The sequence below is a fragment of the Aquila chrysaetos genome, chromosome 17 (assembly GCF_900496995.4).
Source record: "Aquila chrysaetos chrysaetos chromosome 17, bAquChr1.4, whole genome shotgun sequence".
In the NCBI taxonomy this organism is placed as follows: Eukaryota; Metazoa; Chordata; class Aves; order Accipitriformes; family Accipitridae; genus Aquila; species Aquila chrysaetos.
In genome coordinates this window covers 5196184-5215876 of record NC_044020.1, presented here as the reverse complement: position 1 = coordinate 5215876, position 19693 = coordinate 5196184, and the positions used below count along the sequence as shown (strand labels likewise).

The 19693-nt window shown below is 39.7% G+C and overlaps 1 protein-coding gene across 2 annotated transcripts in view; it reads left to right on the top strand.

Moving 5' to 3' along the window:
• Positions 1-19693, top strand: part of RFX4 (regulatory factor X4) — a 97994-nt gene that overhangs the window by 66085 nt on the left and 12216 nt on the right. Inside the window, exons 14-16 of one of the 2 annotated variants that reach the window (XM_030041537.1) lie at positions 5990-6109; positions 7407-7565; positions 14918-15080. In XM_030041537.1, the coding sequence (XP_029897397.1) occupies positions 5990-6109; positions 7407-7565; positions 14918-15080 (442 nt within the window). Of the gene's footprint in view, positions 1-5989; positions 6110-7403; positions 7566-14917; positions 15081-19693 lie in introns of both variants that reach the window. The other variant, XM_030041536.1, reaches the window with a different exon arrangement.

Here is a 19693-nt window from a genome sequence, read left to right as displayed (position 1 = left end):
TGTCCTTTATGCTGTTAGAACCATCTAATAGCATAAATTCAGATACCAATCAGAGATAGGCACAATATGGTCTGTATTTATATTCTAATCTGAAAATACTTTCGTTGGTTTCCCATTGTAAAGAGTTTTCCAAAGAGGTATTAGTGAGTCACCACTAGACATCAGGATAGTGAGCATCCCCAAGATGATCACAATTTCCATCTGCTAGCTTGTTTTCAGCACCAGTATCCTGGTCACATCTATTTTCCACCTCCTCTAGGACTCATTTTGTTTTGAGTCAGTGACTTGAGTCACTGCAGCTTTTCTTTTGTCGTGGGCATAAAAGTAGCTGATACTGCTTAACGGTATAATTTCCCCCACTGTTCAAAAATCCCTTTGCATGAGTGTTGAATAAATGCTGAATTTTGTTTTCTAGCACTTTAGGTTGCTACACTTCTGACTGCAGGCATAATCCCAACCTGTGAAACACACCAGTACCCAACAAATGAAAAAACATCCTGCATTAGTGCAGTGTTGAGGTTATGCTGTCACAAGTCATGAAATGCTGACATTAAACTGTCCCTAAGGATACGTTATTGCTACTGAATTTCATATTACGACATTATTTTTATTCCTGTTCAGGATATGTTTGTAACCTAATAAAGCCTTCTCTGTTTCAGAGCATCAATCACAAAAACATCTTTAATCAAAAGGGGATTCCCCAAACAGATATTAGACCACCAGTTGTCTGGACTGTCTGTACAGGGATCCTCAGCTGTGATTTCTTACTTATTAATAGAAACATTTATGAACTTGCCATGTAGTGAGTAAATGAGAAGATTGAGAATTATTTGTTGGTTCGAGTTTGGGACCCACTACAATATAATATGTCAGATCTACCAAAATAACTTACCTCTTGTCTCTGTTATAAATTTGGCTCTTGAATGTCTCATTTTTGAGAACTTTAACTGCTCAGCTAAGTTTGCAGGGTTTGGGGGCTTTTTTTGTCTTTTTAGTTCACTGAGTATATTTGTGTGTACAAATGCATGATTTTCCTTCTTCAATGGACACACACCTTTGAAAATGAATTTGATTCATTTATATGTAACCACAGTCAGGGAAAGAATGTGCTGGTCATAGCTGATGCGTTTTTCATGGGTATGTGGTGTTATAATTAGAACTGCATCAACAACTGCTTTTCAATTTGGTAGCAAAGCAAGAGTTAAAAAAAAATCATTATCATGCTCCGTGTGACGCTGAGTTTGGGATTTTCATCAAATTCAGAAACCTTTATTTTTAAAAAAGTAAAATCAAAGAGAATTCTTTTGCACCTGCCACATTTTGGTGCTTAGACCACAGTTGCCTGCCTCAGCAGTCTTGAAGCAGTGTTAATCACTGCCAGAACAAGATCTCTAACCAAAGGGCTAGAGGAGTTGTCCTGCGGGAAGGTTTTCTCATCTTTTCTGTTGAAACTATTTCACTTTGTACAAACCACATAACCGTTTGTTGAGCTGCAGTGGTCTGCAGCCTGCTAGGTGGGTTCTCTCCTGGGAGGTGATGTGACAAGTGTTGGTTCAGTCCCTATTCTACCCCTTATTTATACAGGGTGGAGTTTTCCCTGCTCAGGTGCAACTGCAGTGGAGGCAGGAGATCTGAGCCTTCAGGTTTTCAAAGGGGAGAATGATACGAAAACCGTATTCTCATCCTATCAGGCAGAAGCCTGGGCTATCCCTTGTTTGCCCCCAAATGTCCCAAATGTTATTTAGCCACGGACACAAATTTATAGTAATTTGTATTAATGATGCTACTCTTTCACTGCAAGGCCATTTGACGCATTGCTCATTAATTAAGAGTTGAGCGAGTTCCAAAAGAATAACCCCTGAATGTAAACAGCTCAGAGCTAGATGGCAGAAACTCTTCTGCACTTAATTTTGCACAGTTCCTTCTAGCTTTTCAGAATAATGTATATATTTAAGTGAGTTCTGTGGAGAGAAACAAAGACTGATTTACTATTCTAAATATTTACATCTATATAGCTTTGTTCTTGACTTAGATAAAATGTTTTGCATTTTTACTGCATTGGAAACAGTTTCAGTGGATGGATTTTTAATTATTTTTTCCACCTCAAGCAATATATATACTCAGATTATCACAATGTAATTTTTTTTTAAAGTAAAATAATGTGTTAATGATGGAATCTTTACTATATACAGGATGGTATATTTTTATCTTGGAAATATATGACACAGAAATCTGATTGGAGGAAGTTGGAATACCTGCCACTGGACTGGCTAGCACAGAGATTTGATTCTGCAAAGCTTTTAAGCGTGGTGGCATGGGCAGGTTGAAACAATCCCTGGCAGAAAAAAGCTCCTCTCCCTCTCCCTTTTCCTCTCTGCCTGCCTCCTTCCCTCCCTCCCTCCTTCCTGTCTATGCATATCAAAGGCACAGTTGGTGGCAGTGTTTGGGTAATGCATCCAGTCTATAAAGTAACTAATTAGTAATAGAAGCTCCATGATTTTCTGCAGATCTGGAAATCTCACTGTTGTTTTGCTACTTACACATCATGGCTGTATCTGTTAATAGCTGCTGATACTTACTGTACATTAGCTGGGTAATCATTGCCATGATTTCTGTTAACTCCTGAAAATTAGAGCCAAATGCTATTTCTTATTGTAACTACAGTCTCTTGAATGCCTTCTTACCTCTTCCTAAAGAAGTGTATGGTTTACCAGCCACAGCTGGATGCGTTTCAGTACTTAAAGATATACTTGAAAAGCAAATAGTTTCATGTGAAAACCAGTAGCTTGCAAACACAGAATAAATTATTGTACTTTGTGCTGAATAGCTATTCACTGTGTAGCTGAAATGCGTGCCCTGATATTGGTTTCACTCTATAGCTTACATTTCATTTGACTCATTTCAAAATGTAAAAATATTGCATTCATTCAGTACCAACAACTTGTTTGTCTAGTGTCTTTCACGCAAATTCTGGGCTCAAAAACTCTATACAGAGTTTAAAAATACACAGTGGGAGAAATAATAGGAGAGGAAGAGAGAAATTCAAAAGACTGACAAGGGCACTGGAGTGTTTTTAAATGCTGCATTCAGTATTGCCAACCCCAAGCCTTCAAAATAAAACATTAGACCCCCCCAAAACAAAGACATTTTTTAAAAATAGCAAATCTTGGGGTTTTGTTGTTTACTTGCTAGCATTTTAGTGTTTAGGGTTTGCACTTCCAAATATTTTTATGAAACTACAAGCAACTTTCCTTAATTTTATTTTATTTTTTTTAATTAAAGGTGAATAAGGAGTTTGATGGGGAACACTAAATACGCTGAGCTTTATACCACCACATGAAGTTTGCCAGTATTTAGGCCCGTTTTTCTTACTTGGAAATACTTATCAGTAGTAACTGCACAAAAGTCCATAGAAACTTTCCACTAAAAAACTGCAGTCAGAAGAAGAGTGAGCATTTTGTGGAGGTTCTTGGTAATCTAGTTTTCCACTGGGGAAATCCTAGGTCAGTAACAAGGTGATCAGCCAGGTTTGCTGTCTTTATTGTACTGCTAAATTGAATAGAACTTTATTTAAGACTTTGAGCCCAAAGGATTTCTAAAAACAGATTCTCTGCAGTAGTTAAGATCTCTGCTATTTACCCTTGCAAGGCTGGGCAAGCTTGTTACCTTTTTGATTTGCATGGATACGTGAAACAAATGAAAAACTGAGTGCTTCGGGTTCACCAACAGCCAGATTTCCTCCCCATAGCAAAGGTGTTGCAATCATGTATGTCCTTTTTCTGTGCTGCCTTGCCCAGGAACACAAAGGCGTACGTTCACCTCCCAGTGTGTGTGCTCAGCTTGTATCAGTGACGACAGAAGCCATGCAGGCGTGGAGCGAGAGAATGAAACACAAAGACCATCCAGGTCACAAAGAAAAAGAATGTGCTCAGAGCTGCTTTGAAAGCTGAATTGCCAGCTAGAATTGTATAAGGATATAGGGTCTTTCAAACCACTTCTTCTGCCCTTCAACAGTATGTTTGAGTAGAGAAGTTGGAGTAGGGGTAGTTATGCTTTGTTGTTGTAAAAGCTAGTATCCCAAGACAGACCTAACTTTCCTGTGAAGAAACCAATCATGAAATTTGATTGAATTTCAAACTTGTTGCATTTTTTCCCAGGGAAATGTTATTCCTCAAAATGTAGTAATGGAATTTTGAAAGGAACACATCAAGATGAGGCAGTTTTTTTGTCTGGCAGTAGTTGATCTCTGTTTCCCTCTCAGCTGGTGATCTTTCTCTGGTTTAAGCCAGCTGCTGGACTGGCTATTATTTTAACCTGACTGCATTTGCAGTTGCCAGAGTTATTTAATGACTTATATGAACATGCTATAATATTCCATGCAAGTCTAAATAAACATAGGAGCTTTTAAAACAAACAAACAAAAAAACATTGTAGGATCAAATCCTGTCTGGAGCTATTACAGGTACTCTGTGTCATGGAGTCTATTGCATAAACTGACCAAACTCCATCTTGATACTTGTCAGTCCTTCCCATGCAGATGAATGTTATTCCTTTCGGGAGGACACTACACAATGTCTTGGCTCTGATGCTTTGCTCCTCTAATTTTCCTCTGAAATGCATCTATGTTCTCTTCTTACACATCTATTTTTGTGGCTATGAGTGCTCTAGAGCAAACATTTCTTCACCATCCCTGACATCTATCCTTCTTTATAAATTATGGGAAGCAACTCACTTCCTTTCTGCAAAATGAAGCCAGCCATATTTTTAGTCATTTTAAATCTATTATCCATTCCCTGCATCCTCCTGGTAATCTTCTCCATACCAGTTTCAACTTGTACTAATTTTTCTTGAACATGGGTGACTAGAATTATATGCAATATTCTAAGTGAGGTTTCACCAGTGCGTTGTGCAATAATATTAATACTTCTGTTTCTATAGGGGTGGTATATAAATCAGAGGATAATATAAATCTCTAAGGGCAGAATTTCTTACAGTGTGCTATTAAATTTCATTTCCATTACTCTAGTCCATAGCATCACCCAGTCCTTCCTTCTAACAACATTAGCAAGTTCTCCATCTGTACTCAAATCTTGTTTAAGGATTTGTGGCAGATAGCTATCCATATAATCTCCTTTTACTATTAATTTTCAAAGTATTTTTTGACTCCATCCCCCACATTTTCTTTTGTCCATACTCTTCCCTTAAGTCCTTTAGCCCTTAAGTTTTTCACATTCCTGTCATGGCAGTTAAGACATAGTATCCATGGCATCTTCAGAGGTAAGTACAGAAACAGGCCAAATGTTATGCTGCTGATATGATTCAAACTGATAATTAGGAAAAGATAACATGGTAGGACAAGTATGACAGAGCAAAGTTTTGGCACAAGTCTTTCCTTTTAAGACATCCACAACTGCTGCTAATGCCTCTATGTTTGGCAGTTAATGGATGTCTCATCCAGTCCACGCAACGCGCTGGAGATATACCATCAGGAGATTTGGAAGACTGTTTCTACCTTCCTATTGATCACTCTCTCATTTCTTTGTCCAATGACACAGGTAGTTCAGAAAACTCATACCAGGACCTGTCACTAAGGCAACCAATTCAGGATTCTATTTCTGACAGAAACTTATACCTGGTCCTTTAGATAAAAGGAAACAATTCCACTCTAGTGTAATGGTCTAAATGGTTCAGTACTAATGTAGGAGAATAAAACTCCATCAAGTCCCATCTCTCAGCTAGGCAGCCTCCTTGCACCCTAAACCCACAATAATTCGTTGTATAAGCCTGTATAAATCCAGGGGTGAACAGAGTTTGCTAGTCCCCAGTTTTACTTTGACCTCTCTTACCTTGAGTAAGAGAGATACTTCAGTGACAGTAGTATATGGAGGCAGTCTTACTCAGTACTGTTTGTGTTGAATACCATAATCATTGGTTTAATGAGTGTATTGAGACAGTCAATGGCTTTTTTGTTTGTTCACTTTATTACCAGGGTCTTTTCACCTTATTCACTTGATGTTCGATGACTATGTATTGTACCTGCTAGAATCACTCCATTGTCAGGAGAGAGCTAATGAGCTAATGAGGGCAATGAAAGGAGAAGGAAGCACAGGTGAGTGTTCTTTTATTCACCTCTTGTTGTTTTGTTCCACTGTATTCACTATTTCCTACATTAGGACATTTCTGTATCTAACCCAGTGAGGCTTATCTAGGAGCAAAGTGGTTTTCAGTTCCATCATGATTTGAAATAAGTCATTTGTGAGGGGGGTGTCCCTGGTTAATACATTCTGAAAGAGGCCTGCCTGGCCTGTTGTAACTCTGGGTGTCTGAACCCCATTCCTAAGCACACACTTGGTGTTTCAGTAAGAGATTTTTTACTGAGTCTTTTACCTCAGTTAGTCTGTCTAAGCCACCATTGTATTTCAGTGAACCTGGTCTTGATTCTCTCTCTCACCCTGGTTTAACACTAAATAAGTTCACTGATATTAATGGATTTTACCAGTCTAAATATGAGGGAGAGACAGGAGAAGTGAGCAAAGACAAAAACCAAAGCTATCTTTTCTGGTATGCTTATGTTCTAAGTGCCTGTACAGAAGTAGATTCCGAGTCCTACTCTACTCACTCTGCCCTGACTCGCCAGAACAGAAGTGAACAGAGATTGCCTTTAGTCTCTCTGCTCAGGGCAGCCCCTTGTAATGAGGGATCCTCAGTGATCTACCTTCCTTGCATCTCCCATTAATTTTGGCAAGTTAAACCCCTCTGTCACCTTTGGAAAGTTCCACTCTTCATTTTAGCTCTGGCTTAGGTTGTCACCCTGTAGATTTATGGGAAGAACATTTCAGTGATTAGGATAATATCTTCTATGTGTTGAAAGACCTGGATTTAATTCATTGCCCTGCCATAGCCTCTTGGGGTTTTGACAAACAAGTTGCTTATCCCTGTGTACTTTCCACATAGCTTTAGCAGCTAGAACTATCCAGAGTGTCATTCTCTTTAGGCCATGAGGAGAGAAGGTCATGGCCAAAAGCCACTGGAAACCCCTGGAGATTCCTGTTTCTTTCCAATGTCTCTAGAATGAGTAGGAGTGCCTGACTCAGTCTGGACTCCTAGTTTTAGATATCTAATAATATATTACAGGAATATAAACCTTAAGTTGTCTGTGCATGAGTTTCCTATCTATACAACAGGAAAAATAGCACTTTCCTTTAAGAGGTCTTACGAAGGTACACTGAAGGTTGTAATGCTGAATATTATAGAAGTACTCTTTCAAAGAGTTGTGATTCCTGCAATGCATTTCTTGAAATACAGCCTACAGAATTTAACTGTTTGCATTAATTTTTTTCGTTTCTCAGCGTTCCTTGATTCTACCTTTAACTATGTATGACGATTTTTCTCTCATCCTGCAGCAGAACTACGAGAAGAAATTATTCTGAGTGAACCAGCCCCTCCAACTCCCTCCCCAGTGCCGTTCTCCCCAGCTAAATCTGCCACCTCAGTGGAAGTGCCCTCTGCCCCCTCGCCTGTCAGCAATCAGTCCCCAGAGTATGGTGTCATAGCAGCTACAACAGGTAAGTAGGCTTATAGCAGCTAGATCTGCTTGAAGATTACTTTTGCACTTAGTCACCTGAAATTGAGCCTGAGAACACCACATGCTGTCTTTCAAGAGCTGAGAAGCCTTCCCAAACAGAAATCTGTTTAAAGTATCAGTTATGCCTTCACACTGTATCCAAACATGATGTGCAATCTAACAGGATAAAGATCTGACATTTGGAGTCCAAAGGCCTAACAGGAGATCCCAGACCTCAGCATACCAGTATCTGTTCAGTAGCTGACGCCTTCAGAAGAGCAGACCTGTCACTTTATTTCTAAATGGTTTTAAAAATCAATCCAATTTTTCATGTTTCTAGCAATGCCTCAAAAGAATTATTTATGAATAGCACATTTGAGCATCTTCAATGACTTTAAGAGCAATCAGTCTCTACGAAAAATTTTATATAGTTCAAGGAAATGTGCCAGATATTTTAAGGTTTAGTGAGGTTTTCAAAATACTGAACCACTAGTGGTGGTATCTTTCAACATATTGAGACCCAAATATGTTTAAATAGCTGCACAAGTTTCTCTTGGGAATGTTTTACACTCCATTGGTAACTTTCATCTTTTAATGTTAGAGACTAGGAATTACATGTCTGAAGCCTATTTTCAGTTGCATACTCTATTATGGCAGCTCATGAGGTTGTTGTATACTGGTGGGCCCACAGATGAAAAAAATTGTGCTTAAACGTATTCAACTTGTGGGCAGGATTGTCAGAAAACAATAAGCACAAAACTGGCTTCTTGTTTGTTCTGTATAAATGGGTAACCATCCTCTGTGTTCTAATGTAAACTCACTCATTACCTTTTGGATGTGGGCAGGATTGTCTGTATCATCAAAAGACAGTGTTTTCTTAACTTATGGGGAAAAAAAAGGCAGAAATGTGAATGACTTTCAGAAGGCATTCCAGGCAGTGAAATTCCAGCTTTGCTGCTCCTCAGTGAAATGGGTGTATAATCAGAATGTGGAAACTATCACTGTTGTGACGTACTAGAAAAGTTACAAAATCTTCATGAAAGAATGTCAGAAAGTGATGATTTACCACACTGGAGAATTTGGCAGTGGCTAAAGGACTAATAAATCTTTCTGACAAAGTTTTTTCATGTTTTCAAAGGCACCACAGGGAAGCACAGTGCATAGTTGTGGTAGAAAGAGATTTAAGAACATTTGTCCCTACATCGAAACGTAAGGTTTTCTCCCTGTTGGAGACTATATCATATTTAAGAGGGAAATAGAATGGTATTACCCCCAGAACAGTTAGAAAAGTGACACATGATTCCTAGACATGGCAGGTAAGCACACTGCTTTGGATCAGACAACACTGGAGGTGGTGTATATGTTTGGGTCTGGAAACGCTGATTTTGTGGGTAACTTGCTCTGTAGACCTTGTGGCCCAATGGGATTGTTGTGATGTTATAACCAGAACTTAGTATGGTGCAGAACTGTACCCAGAAGTAAAAGACTGAAAAGCAGGGAACTGCGTGCTCTCCAGTGGCATTGACAGGAATGGAGCTTTGATTGACTTGTGTTTAGGCTGCAGAGACTGTAACTCTATGTGACTATCATAACTACTAACCCAAAGCTTATTCCATATTTATATAATAGCCTATTTGTCAGCTGTGTGGGCTTCCACCTTCAGCTTACTTGACTTAGGTACTTGACTTAGGCACAGATATGGGCAGGCCTGGGAACTGCATGGATCTTACATATCCCTCCTGAGTCCCACCAGTAATGCAAGGGAATGGACTCACACAAACATTACAAACGCAATTCCTTCTTGTTTTCATGTTGTTTATTATCTTCTTATAGTCTGTTTTATTCTCTCACTCTCTAATTTTTTATGTCCTGGTAAGGCCAAGGTCAGCTAGTTTGAAGTGTCAAGCCAGAAGCAGGATCACTTGGGAGCAATGGTTGAAGGACCTGCTCCCACAGTACAGGCAGTAGAACTTGACGTAGTTGTTCCCATAGCAGAACTTCTTAGGGAAGAAAGCTATTTCTGATTATTTTAGCTCTCTGTTTTTTCCAGCTTTTCCTTTTTAGGTTTGTTGAATTGGATTTTATTCTTACAGTCTGGTGCAGTCTCACTTTTGCAAGTGTGAAAATCATTTTTGCCTAGCACAAGCCAAATTTGTCAATGCAAGTAGTGGTCTTGTTAAGATTAAATGTAAGTATGTCGCTATTTCCTTGTCTTAATTTGGGCAATTAGTAATACCTCCATTTCCCATGTTCATCATGCAGATGAACTGATCACCTTTTTAGTTTGCTAGCCATTACACCATGGAATGCAGGGTTCATTGACATGAAGTAATATAAAATAACAACCATGTTTCAGCTACAGGGAATTGCTATACTTTAAAATAGGAGTGCTGAAGATGTATTACATATAATCAAACTATTCCATATACAGATTTGTGGCATTAATATATAGAATATTTTGGAACAGGAACCTCTGTTCTGGAGAGATATATTTAAAGTACACTCTATTGATTCTCTTATGTGTCTTTTATGAGGTAAATGTAAAACTCTGCAAATGCTTTGCAAATCTTGAGAGCTAGTTCCATTGGTTACTACTAGCTCTCAGTTCCCCAATTTAAGGCATCATTAACTCTTTCCTGCTTGTGGCATTAGCAATAAAAGTTAACTATTAAACTTGCATTTTAACCTTTTTGCCTTGAGTCAGTGGTCAGCACAAAACCAGCAAATTAAACTGATTAAACATGATACCGAGCAAAAGAAAGGTAAATTCTGTATATAGCATTCTGTGGTAGAACATCTGGCATGGCTCAGCTAACATTTTATTTAAAACTTTTTGTTAAGTTACTAGACATTTAAAAGGATAATTAGCCTCCATCCTTTCTAAATCACAAAGGCCAGATTAATGATTGTTCAAGCTGCAACAATATTGTAATAAAAGTGATAGCTATATGGCTGACTATGCTATTCTCTCTTAAAGCCCCTCTTAAAGCTGTGATTACTCATTTGCCAATGCAATGGTTTTTAGACAACCTGAAATGAACTCTGAATTGTAAATAGTTCCAAATATGTTAGTAAACTAATCTATGCAGGTTACTGTTTAGTTTCAAGAAATGTGTGTGTGACATAATTCCTCAGGTCAGCAAGGGTCATTTAAGGTCACTGTTCTTCCGAGTCTGGGCTAGGTATTAATGTTCTGGGAATCTGGCACAGAAGGTACTTGCACAGAGCTACCACCTCTTATATTTGTGGGTGTGAGTACAACAAATCTCTGTTTTTTTCTTAAAGCTTCAGCTCCTGAACTCATATGAATATGTGAGAACATCAGCTCTTGTTCAACAGAGTTTAATTCTCATAGCTACAGAGTATAAAAGTCAAAGTTTCCAATTTTAAAAGGCAATTCTCCCCTTCCAAATGGAAAAGCTTGTATTTTTTCTAAAGCTGAAAGTTAAGATAATCTCTTCGTTGTGTGGGGGCAGAATGGGGGTCTGACTCCAGATTTCTGATTGCTTGAGGTTGACAGTACTGCTTACTATCAGACATAATACACAGTGCTGCGAGTGTCTTGCTTGTACCTGGGTGGTCATTTACTTCAGCATAAAGTAAGTACAAAATGCAGCATCGTGAAGCAACTTTTGTTTCTTTCTGCACTGGTGTACATGATGGCACCAATGACAACAGGGCTGTTGTTGGACTGATAGTTCCATTTATACTTGGCTCTCCTACAGGTCAGATGGCCTCTTGGTTAGTATCCTCAAAATCAAATTTTTTGTTAAAAGAGAAAAGAAAAAGGAGTGATAATAAATTAACTTCCCTATTTTAATCAAACCCTGCATGTTCAGAACACAAAGCAGAGCACAATGTTGCTCAATCACTATTGTTTTTGCTTATTTCAGAAAGCAGTTCAGTTGGGTTCAGTCATATCTAAAAGAGACTTCGTCTCCTGGAGTTAATTCTGCAGCCAGCTGAGGAAATTAATCATATAGGGCTGGGACATAGGCGGGTATTAAAAAGCTAACTAGGAAAAACTTTCAGACCCACCTCATTCCTCTTTTTCCACCCACCACAATGTTGGCAGTATCCTAGCTGACCCAATGTATACATACACACATCTGCAAATCTGTTGTTGTCTTCTATCCTTCCTCTCTGTCTTTGTGACTAGGTCACTGAAAATAATGGCATCCCTTCCACAGAGGCAAAGAGAAGTGAGGCAACTGTAGATTCCCAAGAACATCCTGAAAAAAATAATTTGAACAGCTTTCTGTCACTCTGGAAATCCAGAGTAAAACCCAACATACATTTGTTTCTAAATCATAACCTCCAAAAGAAAGTGAGTATTTCCTAGAGCAGCTGTGTGAAGTACTATCCTGTAGTACTGGGGACAATTCTTGGTTAGGAAAATTAAACAAAGATATTCACAACTCTTCCACTGCAAGACCTAGTCTCTGTATTTGTTTCTCTGTTGTCTGGACAGGCACAAAGCATGTTACACCCTAAACGTTTATTTTAAAATTGAACTGAGGTAGCTGCCAGTTAGACTTGAATGCCAGGAGTGGCCAAATCTTCTCATCCAAGGAGTTGGACTTCCCGCAGGGAGCACATGAAACAACTTGCTGTCCTGGACTGAGTCATTTTCATCAGACTGAGATAAGATCCCTACTATTTTTCAAAAAAAGAAAAGGAGGCTGTCACAATGGCTGGGGCCAGTCAAATTAACCATATTTGGTAAAATGCAAAGGATCTTTTGGCCCTGTTATTATTGCTTCTTGTTAGAACTAAGAAGGTCATGCCATTTTTGGCTCAATGGTATCGTGGTTTAGCCCCAGCCAGCAATGAAGCATCACGCAGCCACTCACTCACTCCCACCTGGTGGGATGAGAGGGAATCGGGGAAAAAAAGTAAAACTTGTGGGTTGAGATAAGAACAGATTAATAGAACAGAAAGGGAGAAAATAATAACAATAACAATAATAAAAAGACAATAACAATAATAATAATAATAAAAGAATCAGAATATACAAAACAAGTGATGCACAATGCAATTGTTCACCACTCGCTGACCGATGCCCAGTTAGTTCCCAAGCAGCAACCTGCCCCCCAAGCCAACTCCCCCCAGTTTATATACTGGGCATGATGTCATATGGTATGGAATATGCCTTTGGCCAGTTTGGGTCAGCTGTCCTGGCTGTGTCCCCTCCCAATTCCTTGTGCCCCTCCAGCCTTCTTGCTGGCTGGGCATGAGAAGCTGAAAAATCCTTGACTTCGTATAAACACTACTTAGCAACAATGGAAAACATCAGTGTGTTATCAACATTCTTCTCATACTGAACCCAAAACATAACACTATACCAGCTACTAGAAAGAAAATTAACTCTATCCCAGCTGAAACCAGGACAAATGGTGGATTTTTTTCTTAGAAAAAATGAAAATCAGGTCAAAGTAAAACTTTTGTTTTATGGTGAATTTAAAAAGCAAAAAAGTGAAAAAAACCCAGTAATGTTACCTAAAAATAAGTATCTGGGTTTTTTCACCATCTCTGTTGTCCTTCTTTTCTTTCTTTTGGCTTTGTTTTTGCCTTTTGAATTTAGGCCTGTTTTGAAAAAAAGTTTCAAATTTTCTTTTGGAAAATAACACTAGGAAAATATGTTGACCTTTTGAAATTGAAACGTTTCACCAAAATACTCTGCAGACAAGTTGTTGATATTTTCAAAACAGTTTTTCTCTTGTTTTCACACGAAGCTATTTGGTGACCGCATAGTTTTGGCCCCTTCCGCATACACTGTATTTTCTAGTGAAGGTAGATTCCTCAAACACTTTTCCTCAACTCAAGGAACCATGTCTGCTCATAGCCACAGCAGCACTGATGTGCTAGCTCAAATGTATGTGCCTCCTCTTTGCCCTCAGGGATCTCAATGGTCCTCTTCAATGGGAGGACACGAAAGACTGAAAATTCAAGAGTTGGTGACGGAAAATGCAGGCATGTGAAAACAGGCCTAGCGCAAATATCCTTGGTCGTAACACATCCAAGGTTGTCTCTACCGTAAGAGCACCAAATGACACCCCGCTGCAGTGTTTCAAGCTGGAGTTACCTCCTGAAGCTCAGAATGCCTTGGTTCACACCCAGAATTAAGCATTTCCCATTTCAAAAAATTATTTGTCTGATTTTGCCAAATAAAATCACACACACCTGGAGAAAATTATGCACATCTGAGATGATAGGCTTTTCATTCCCCAGAGCCACGGAGGGGACACAGACCTGGTAATACAATCACTTCCCTCTCTGAATTAGGCCCTTTCATACTACAGGAAGTCCTAGAATCCACACTGAAAAAAGCGAGTCACCTCCTGCAATTCCTTTTAGCTACCGAAAAAGAGTCAAGAGTGCCCAGAGCCCCCCAAACTAGTGTTCGCATTGGGTTAAATTCAGTGTTCTGGTCCTCATTTGCAGGGTAATCTCAGCCAGTATGGTCATGACCTCCAGCAAGAGCTATGTTATACTGGAACAATGGATCTGTCAGCCTCCTGAGTGAAAGGGGTGTGTGCAAAGGACAAAGGTTTCTCAGCAGCTGGCTCATGAATCTGGAGTTCCTGCCTGGAAGGGATCAGGATGATTAAAAAACTCAGCACCTTCCAAGCAAAATGGAAAACCCACTTCTTTGCTTTGCTCTTCCCACAAATGCTCTACATGAAAAAATAAATTAAGTCCAGTCCCTGCCGCCTCGAAAGAAGAAAGAAACATTATTTGCAGGAAGAAAACGGCTAGGCTATTTCTGTCTATGTAGTTGTTATAATTTGGAGATCTACCACTGTATTGCCACTACAAAGGCTGGTACCTAGTTGGGTGGAAGAGATACAAACTACGAAAGGATTCAAGAAATTTATTTGTGGAACAAACACCTATCTTTTTCTAATCCTTCATTGTTCTGATCGTACTTCCTGCCTCAGTCCAGGCCTGATCAGCCTCAGAGCTAGAGGCCAGCAGCCCACTCCGTGTGAGAGAGACCTCAGGGTTTAGCACATCATGCCTGAGAAATATTAGCACTGGTCTTGCTCCATTTCTAAGTCCTATCCCAGTTTTTCTGAAAAAATGGTAGCCTCAAATTACAATACCACGCTGAAAGTTCAGGGTCTAAGCTATTCCAGATACCTCTCTTACCTCTGGATCTTTGCACACTCCTGCTGACCTATTTGTATTTTTATTTATGCCTCAGACATAACTGTTTTCTTCACTTTGGTTGATGCTGTTTCCATTATCAGTGCCTATTAGGTTGCTTTCCTGTCACCATCCCAAAGCATAACACCTTTATGAATGACAGCCCATGTTAGCTGTATTCCTTTAATGTTTGTTTTTCTGCAGGAGCTATGCAATCCTATACATGGTCACTCACCTACACTGTGACAACAGCTGCTGGGTCACCTGCTGAAAATTCCCAACAGCTGCCCTGCATGAGAAGTCCGCATGTACCATCATCATCTGTCACACACAGGATACCTGTTTATCCCCACAGAGAAGAACATGGGTAAGTCACTTCTCAGTGTCTTGGGGGTTTTTTATGGGTTTTGTATTAACTTATGCTTAGGGTTTTTTTTGGAAATGCAGTGAAATCTGTTTCTTGATGTAGTAAGTCTAAATTGCAAAGATGCTGGTATCATTATTCTTTGGCTGTTGTTATTGTTGTATGATTATTTTATGTCTCAGTTTTATAATCTCATTTAATTCTATTTAAAAACACAGTAGGCTTGGAGAATATTTTATAAAAGTAGATTTCTCCTCTGATCCCTCTTTTCCTGTGCCATGTTCTATCCCAAAGGCTAGATGTGCCCAAAGAACGACCCTACTATACCATGTCTCAGGAGGGGTGATCCTTCTCCTCTGCTCAGCACCACATCTGGAGCACTGAATCCAGTTCTGTGCTCCCCAGTACAAGACAGACACAGGCATACTGGAGTAAGTCCAGAAAAGGGCCACTTAGATGATTACAGGACTGAAGCATCTATCATACAAAGAGGGGCTGAGAGAGCTAGGATTGTTTATCACGAGGGAGAGAAGGCTTAGGAAGGGTCTTATCAATGTGTGTAAATACCTGGTGGAGGATGTAAAGAAGATGGAGCCAGATTCTTCTCAGTGGGGTTTAGTGACAGGACAAGAGGCAATGGGCACAAATACAAATACAAGAAAATCTGTTTAAACATAAACAAAAAACTTGTTTTACTGTAAGTGTGATCAAATACTGGAATAGGTTGCCCAGAAGGGCTATGGAGTCTCCATCCTTGCTAATACACAAACCCCATCTGGACACGATCCTGGGCAGCCTGCTCTAGCAGACCCTGCTTTGAGCAGGGAGGTTAGACTAGACAATCTCCATAGGTCCCCTCCAACCTCAGTGTTGTTCTTCTGTGCCATCCTCATTTGAGTGAGTGTATAACTCATAGATATCCATAACTAGAAAGAAACAATCACAAAATAATCGATGGACAAGGGCCAGGCATGTAGCAAGATTAGCGAATACTCAAATGCTGACATGCAAGAGGTTCAAAAGACTTTACTGATTTCCTCAGTCTCCCTGCATACTCACTAACCTTGCAGAAGTGCTTTCCCAGTGTGGAAGACTGTATACTGTTTGGAAGGGTTACAGTAGATTAATTTGAACCCTGCATCTCCTTCCCTCTTGGATGTGGTTAGGTTTGGACTTCTGTTTGAATGTCACTGTTAAGCCCTTACTGGTAAAACCTTAATATGGAGATATGGAACATCTCTCCTATCCAGCAGTATGATTCCTTGGTGGAGGCAGAAATAGGGCAGCAGGGAGGTTCAGGAGCTAACAGGATGCAAGAATTGGAACAGACCATAGTAAGGCAGTGTATATATAATATCTATATTTGTATGTATGTGAAAATTCATTGTTCCTAAAGGAACCTCTTGCCTCTGGTAGGTGATTTGAGGAAACTTTCTAATCTAGGTGAATCAACTTTTCTGAAAAGCAACAAAGAATTCTATAATCTGACTTCTTTTGCCATTTGGTTTTATGTGTGACACGTGGATAGAAACATTTTGGTGATGCTTCTAAACATTTCAGTGACATCTGCCTTCTTGTCTGGAATTGACTTTGTAAGCTCATAGGGTTAGGACCTCTGTTAATCTGCGTTTATATGGCTTCTGTCACAAAGATTTCCTGATCTCATTTGCCCTCTATATAGTACTATTAAAATTGTTTTGATTCATTACAATTTGTACTTATTTTGGCTCTACAGCAAAATCAATATATTGGTATTTCAGTTTTTATATGATTTGAGTCTACTGTGACAGGCTATGGAGACATGTTCCTGAAGAAACGTCTGCAGGGAAATCTACTGACCTCACCCATGATGTTTTGAAGCACAAGACTCATTACATAGTTTTTATGGAAGTTGCAGTCACAGATTAAAGACAGAGCTTGTTTAAAAGCATTAAAGAACCATATCTTCAGAGAGGAAAAGAAAAAATAAGAGACCTTGTATGCAAGATTCAAACAGATGGCTGCCCTGGAAAAAAAGAAAGAGAGAAGATCAAAGTCTGCACTAAGATTTCCAAGTTTCTGAAGAAGCAACAAATGGAGTGAGCAGCTGCTGTAGCTGCAGAGACTGACCCTCACTCCCATGCAGAGGGCCCGGCAGAGAGTATAAGCAGTATGGAGGCCACGAGCCATTCCCTTGCTGCATTTCCCACCAAATGCAGACTCTTAGCCACCCAGCATACCTGAAAGTTTCCTAACAGCAGTTCTGCTGGGGTTCCTACCAATCTTGCACACTAAAGATGATCCTCTGTGAAATATAAAGGCTCCAAACCATCTTGAGATAGAAAGAGAATACCTAAAAGATCAGAGCGCTTTATACCACAATATTCCACAATGTAAAGACATTTGAGAACTGAAGCCTTGGAACAATGTAAAGCCCTAGTAGTTCCCAAGAGCGAATTGGATATAGACTGTTATAGACTGAAATATAGACTGTTGGATTGATTTGTACAAATACTTTATTTGTGCTTCTGGCCAGTTATAGAAAATAAAATGTAAGTTCAATAGTAAAAACTGCTCCCTCTAAAATAAAAACTGATGAAGGCCAAATGTATGTTACCAGAAATGAAGAAAGGGCTGCATGATCTGTTCCCCACTATTAAAACAAGCCTTATAGCAAGCAACGCTAGCACAGATTTGTGAAACTGGAGAAGAGCACAAGGTCCATAATCTACTCTAGCTCACTCCAGTAAATCTTCTTCTAAATCCACAATGGTACTCTCCACATGTGGGGTCTCAGGAAGATCTGTGGTATTAATAGAAGAAAATATCCTTATATATACTTGGAATTTCCCTTGTTCCAACTTGTGTCGTTGCCTCTCATTCTGTTACTGTGCACCTCTGAGAAGAATTCAGCTCTACCTGGTCTATACGCTCTTGTTAGATAGTTGTAGATCATCCCTTTGCCTCTCTTCCTAAGGCTGGACAAACTCAGTTCTCTTCTGTAAGCCATGCACTTCCGTCCCCTCTCTGTCTTAATGGTCCTCCACTAGACTCGCTCAGGTATGTCAATGTCATTTTTATAGTAGAGAGCCAAAAACAGGACACAGTACTCCAGGTGTGGTCTTCCAAGTGCTAAATAGAGAAGAATAATCAGTTCTGTAGGCCTGCTGTCCATACTCCTGCTAATACAGCCCAGTATGTTGCTGGTCACCTTCATTGCAAGGGCATGCTGGTGACTCATGTTCAACTTTTTGTCCACCAGAACTTGCAAGCAATTTTCAGCAAAGCTGCTTTCTCTCCAAGTGGCTCCAACCTGTACCGCTGCAGGAGTTATGACGTTGCAGATGCAGGACTTTGCATTATTGTCTGTACTATCAACTGACCATTCTTTCTGAATCATAGCTGCTACACTCCAGAGTAACTGCCAGTTCCCAGCTGGACCTCCCCAAAGACATGCCATCTATGTATTGTCCCCACTACTCAATGACTATAAATGTGGTTCAGCAGTCACTGTAAGAGATGGTACTTGGCAGAAGACATTTTTGTTGGATTTTTCAGGTACACTTTCTTCTTAGAGAGATGTAGTGTTCCTCAGCCAAGCACTTTCAGATAGGCAGGAAAATATTAGCCTCGAAAGAGCATGGCCATCTCCTTCTCATGTCCTCAGTGCTCTCTCTCCTGAAGTTGAAGAGAGACAGAGGAAGCTTCCTGGACCAAAAGTACACAATGAATATTAGGATGAGAAACTTTATAACTCCATGCTCAAGTGAATTAAATATTTTAGCCAAAAGTGATGAGTGTCTGAATGAAGGAGACAGGATCAATAGCTTCCAGACTAGGACATAGCATCCTTAATGACTAGAGAAAGCATGAAGTGCAAACACCACCTTACAGGACTTGGCTTTGTTTGGGAGTCCAAGGGCACCCAGGACTACAGGAGGGACTAGGTAGGCCAGAATCTTCTTCAAGCAGAGAAGGCTGCACTATGAAATGCCAGGCTTATGCAGATCTTGCAGATCTTGCTTACCAGTCTATTGTGTTGAAGGAATTAAAACACAAGATGTCTGCCTACCACAGTGTGAAACAGCTCCATGACACAGCCATTCCTCTCTCCCTTACTCTCCACAGAGATACTATCTATTGTGAGCACCAGCTTGTCTGAGGTAGATTATGGAAACCACTCGTATTTACAGCTAAGCACAAGTGAATGTAAGAATGAGAGCTCAGTGTTGAACAATGAAGATGGACATAGGGCCTTATGTCCTAAAAATGTTTTTGGAGCGGGATCTCTGCTCTCATTTTGAAGCTGCTGGTTTGGCTGGTGTAAGGCACGACATGGTGTCTCTAGAATACCGTCATAAAATCAAAAGAATAGTAGACGTTTAAACTCTACCCAGTGTAAAAATGACATTGAACTTTACAGAAAAAGTCTGTACAAATAACTGTCTTCCCTTTCTCACAATGAATTGTTTATCCTGTTTGTTTTATTTATCATGGTTTGTGTTTCATTTCAATAGCATATATTTTAAGAGCCTTTAAACTTCTGTGCTGAATTAGCATCGAATGTTCACATGGCTACGCAAAGATGGGGACGTTGCAAAAAGTGGCATGCATCTTCTACTAGTGGATGGCCCAGA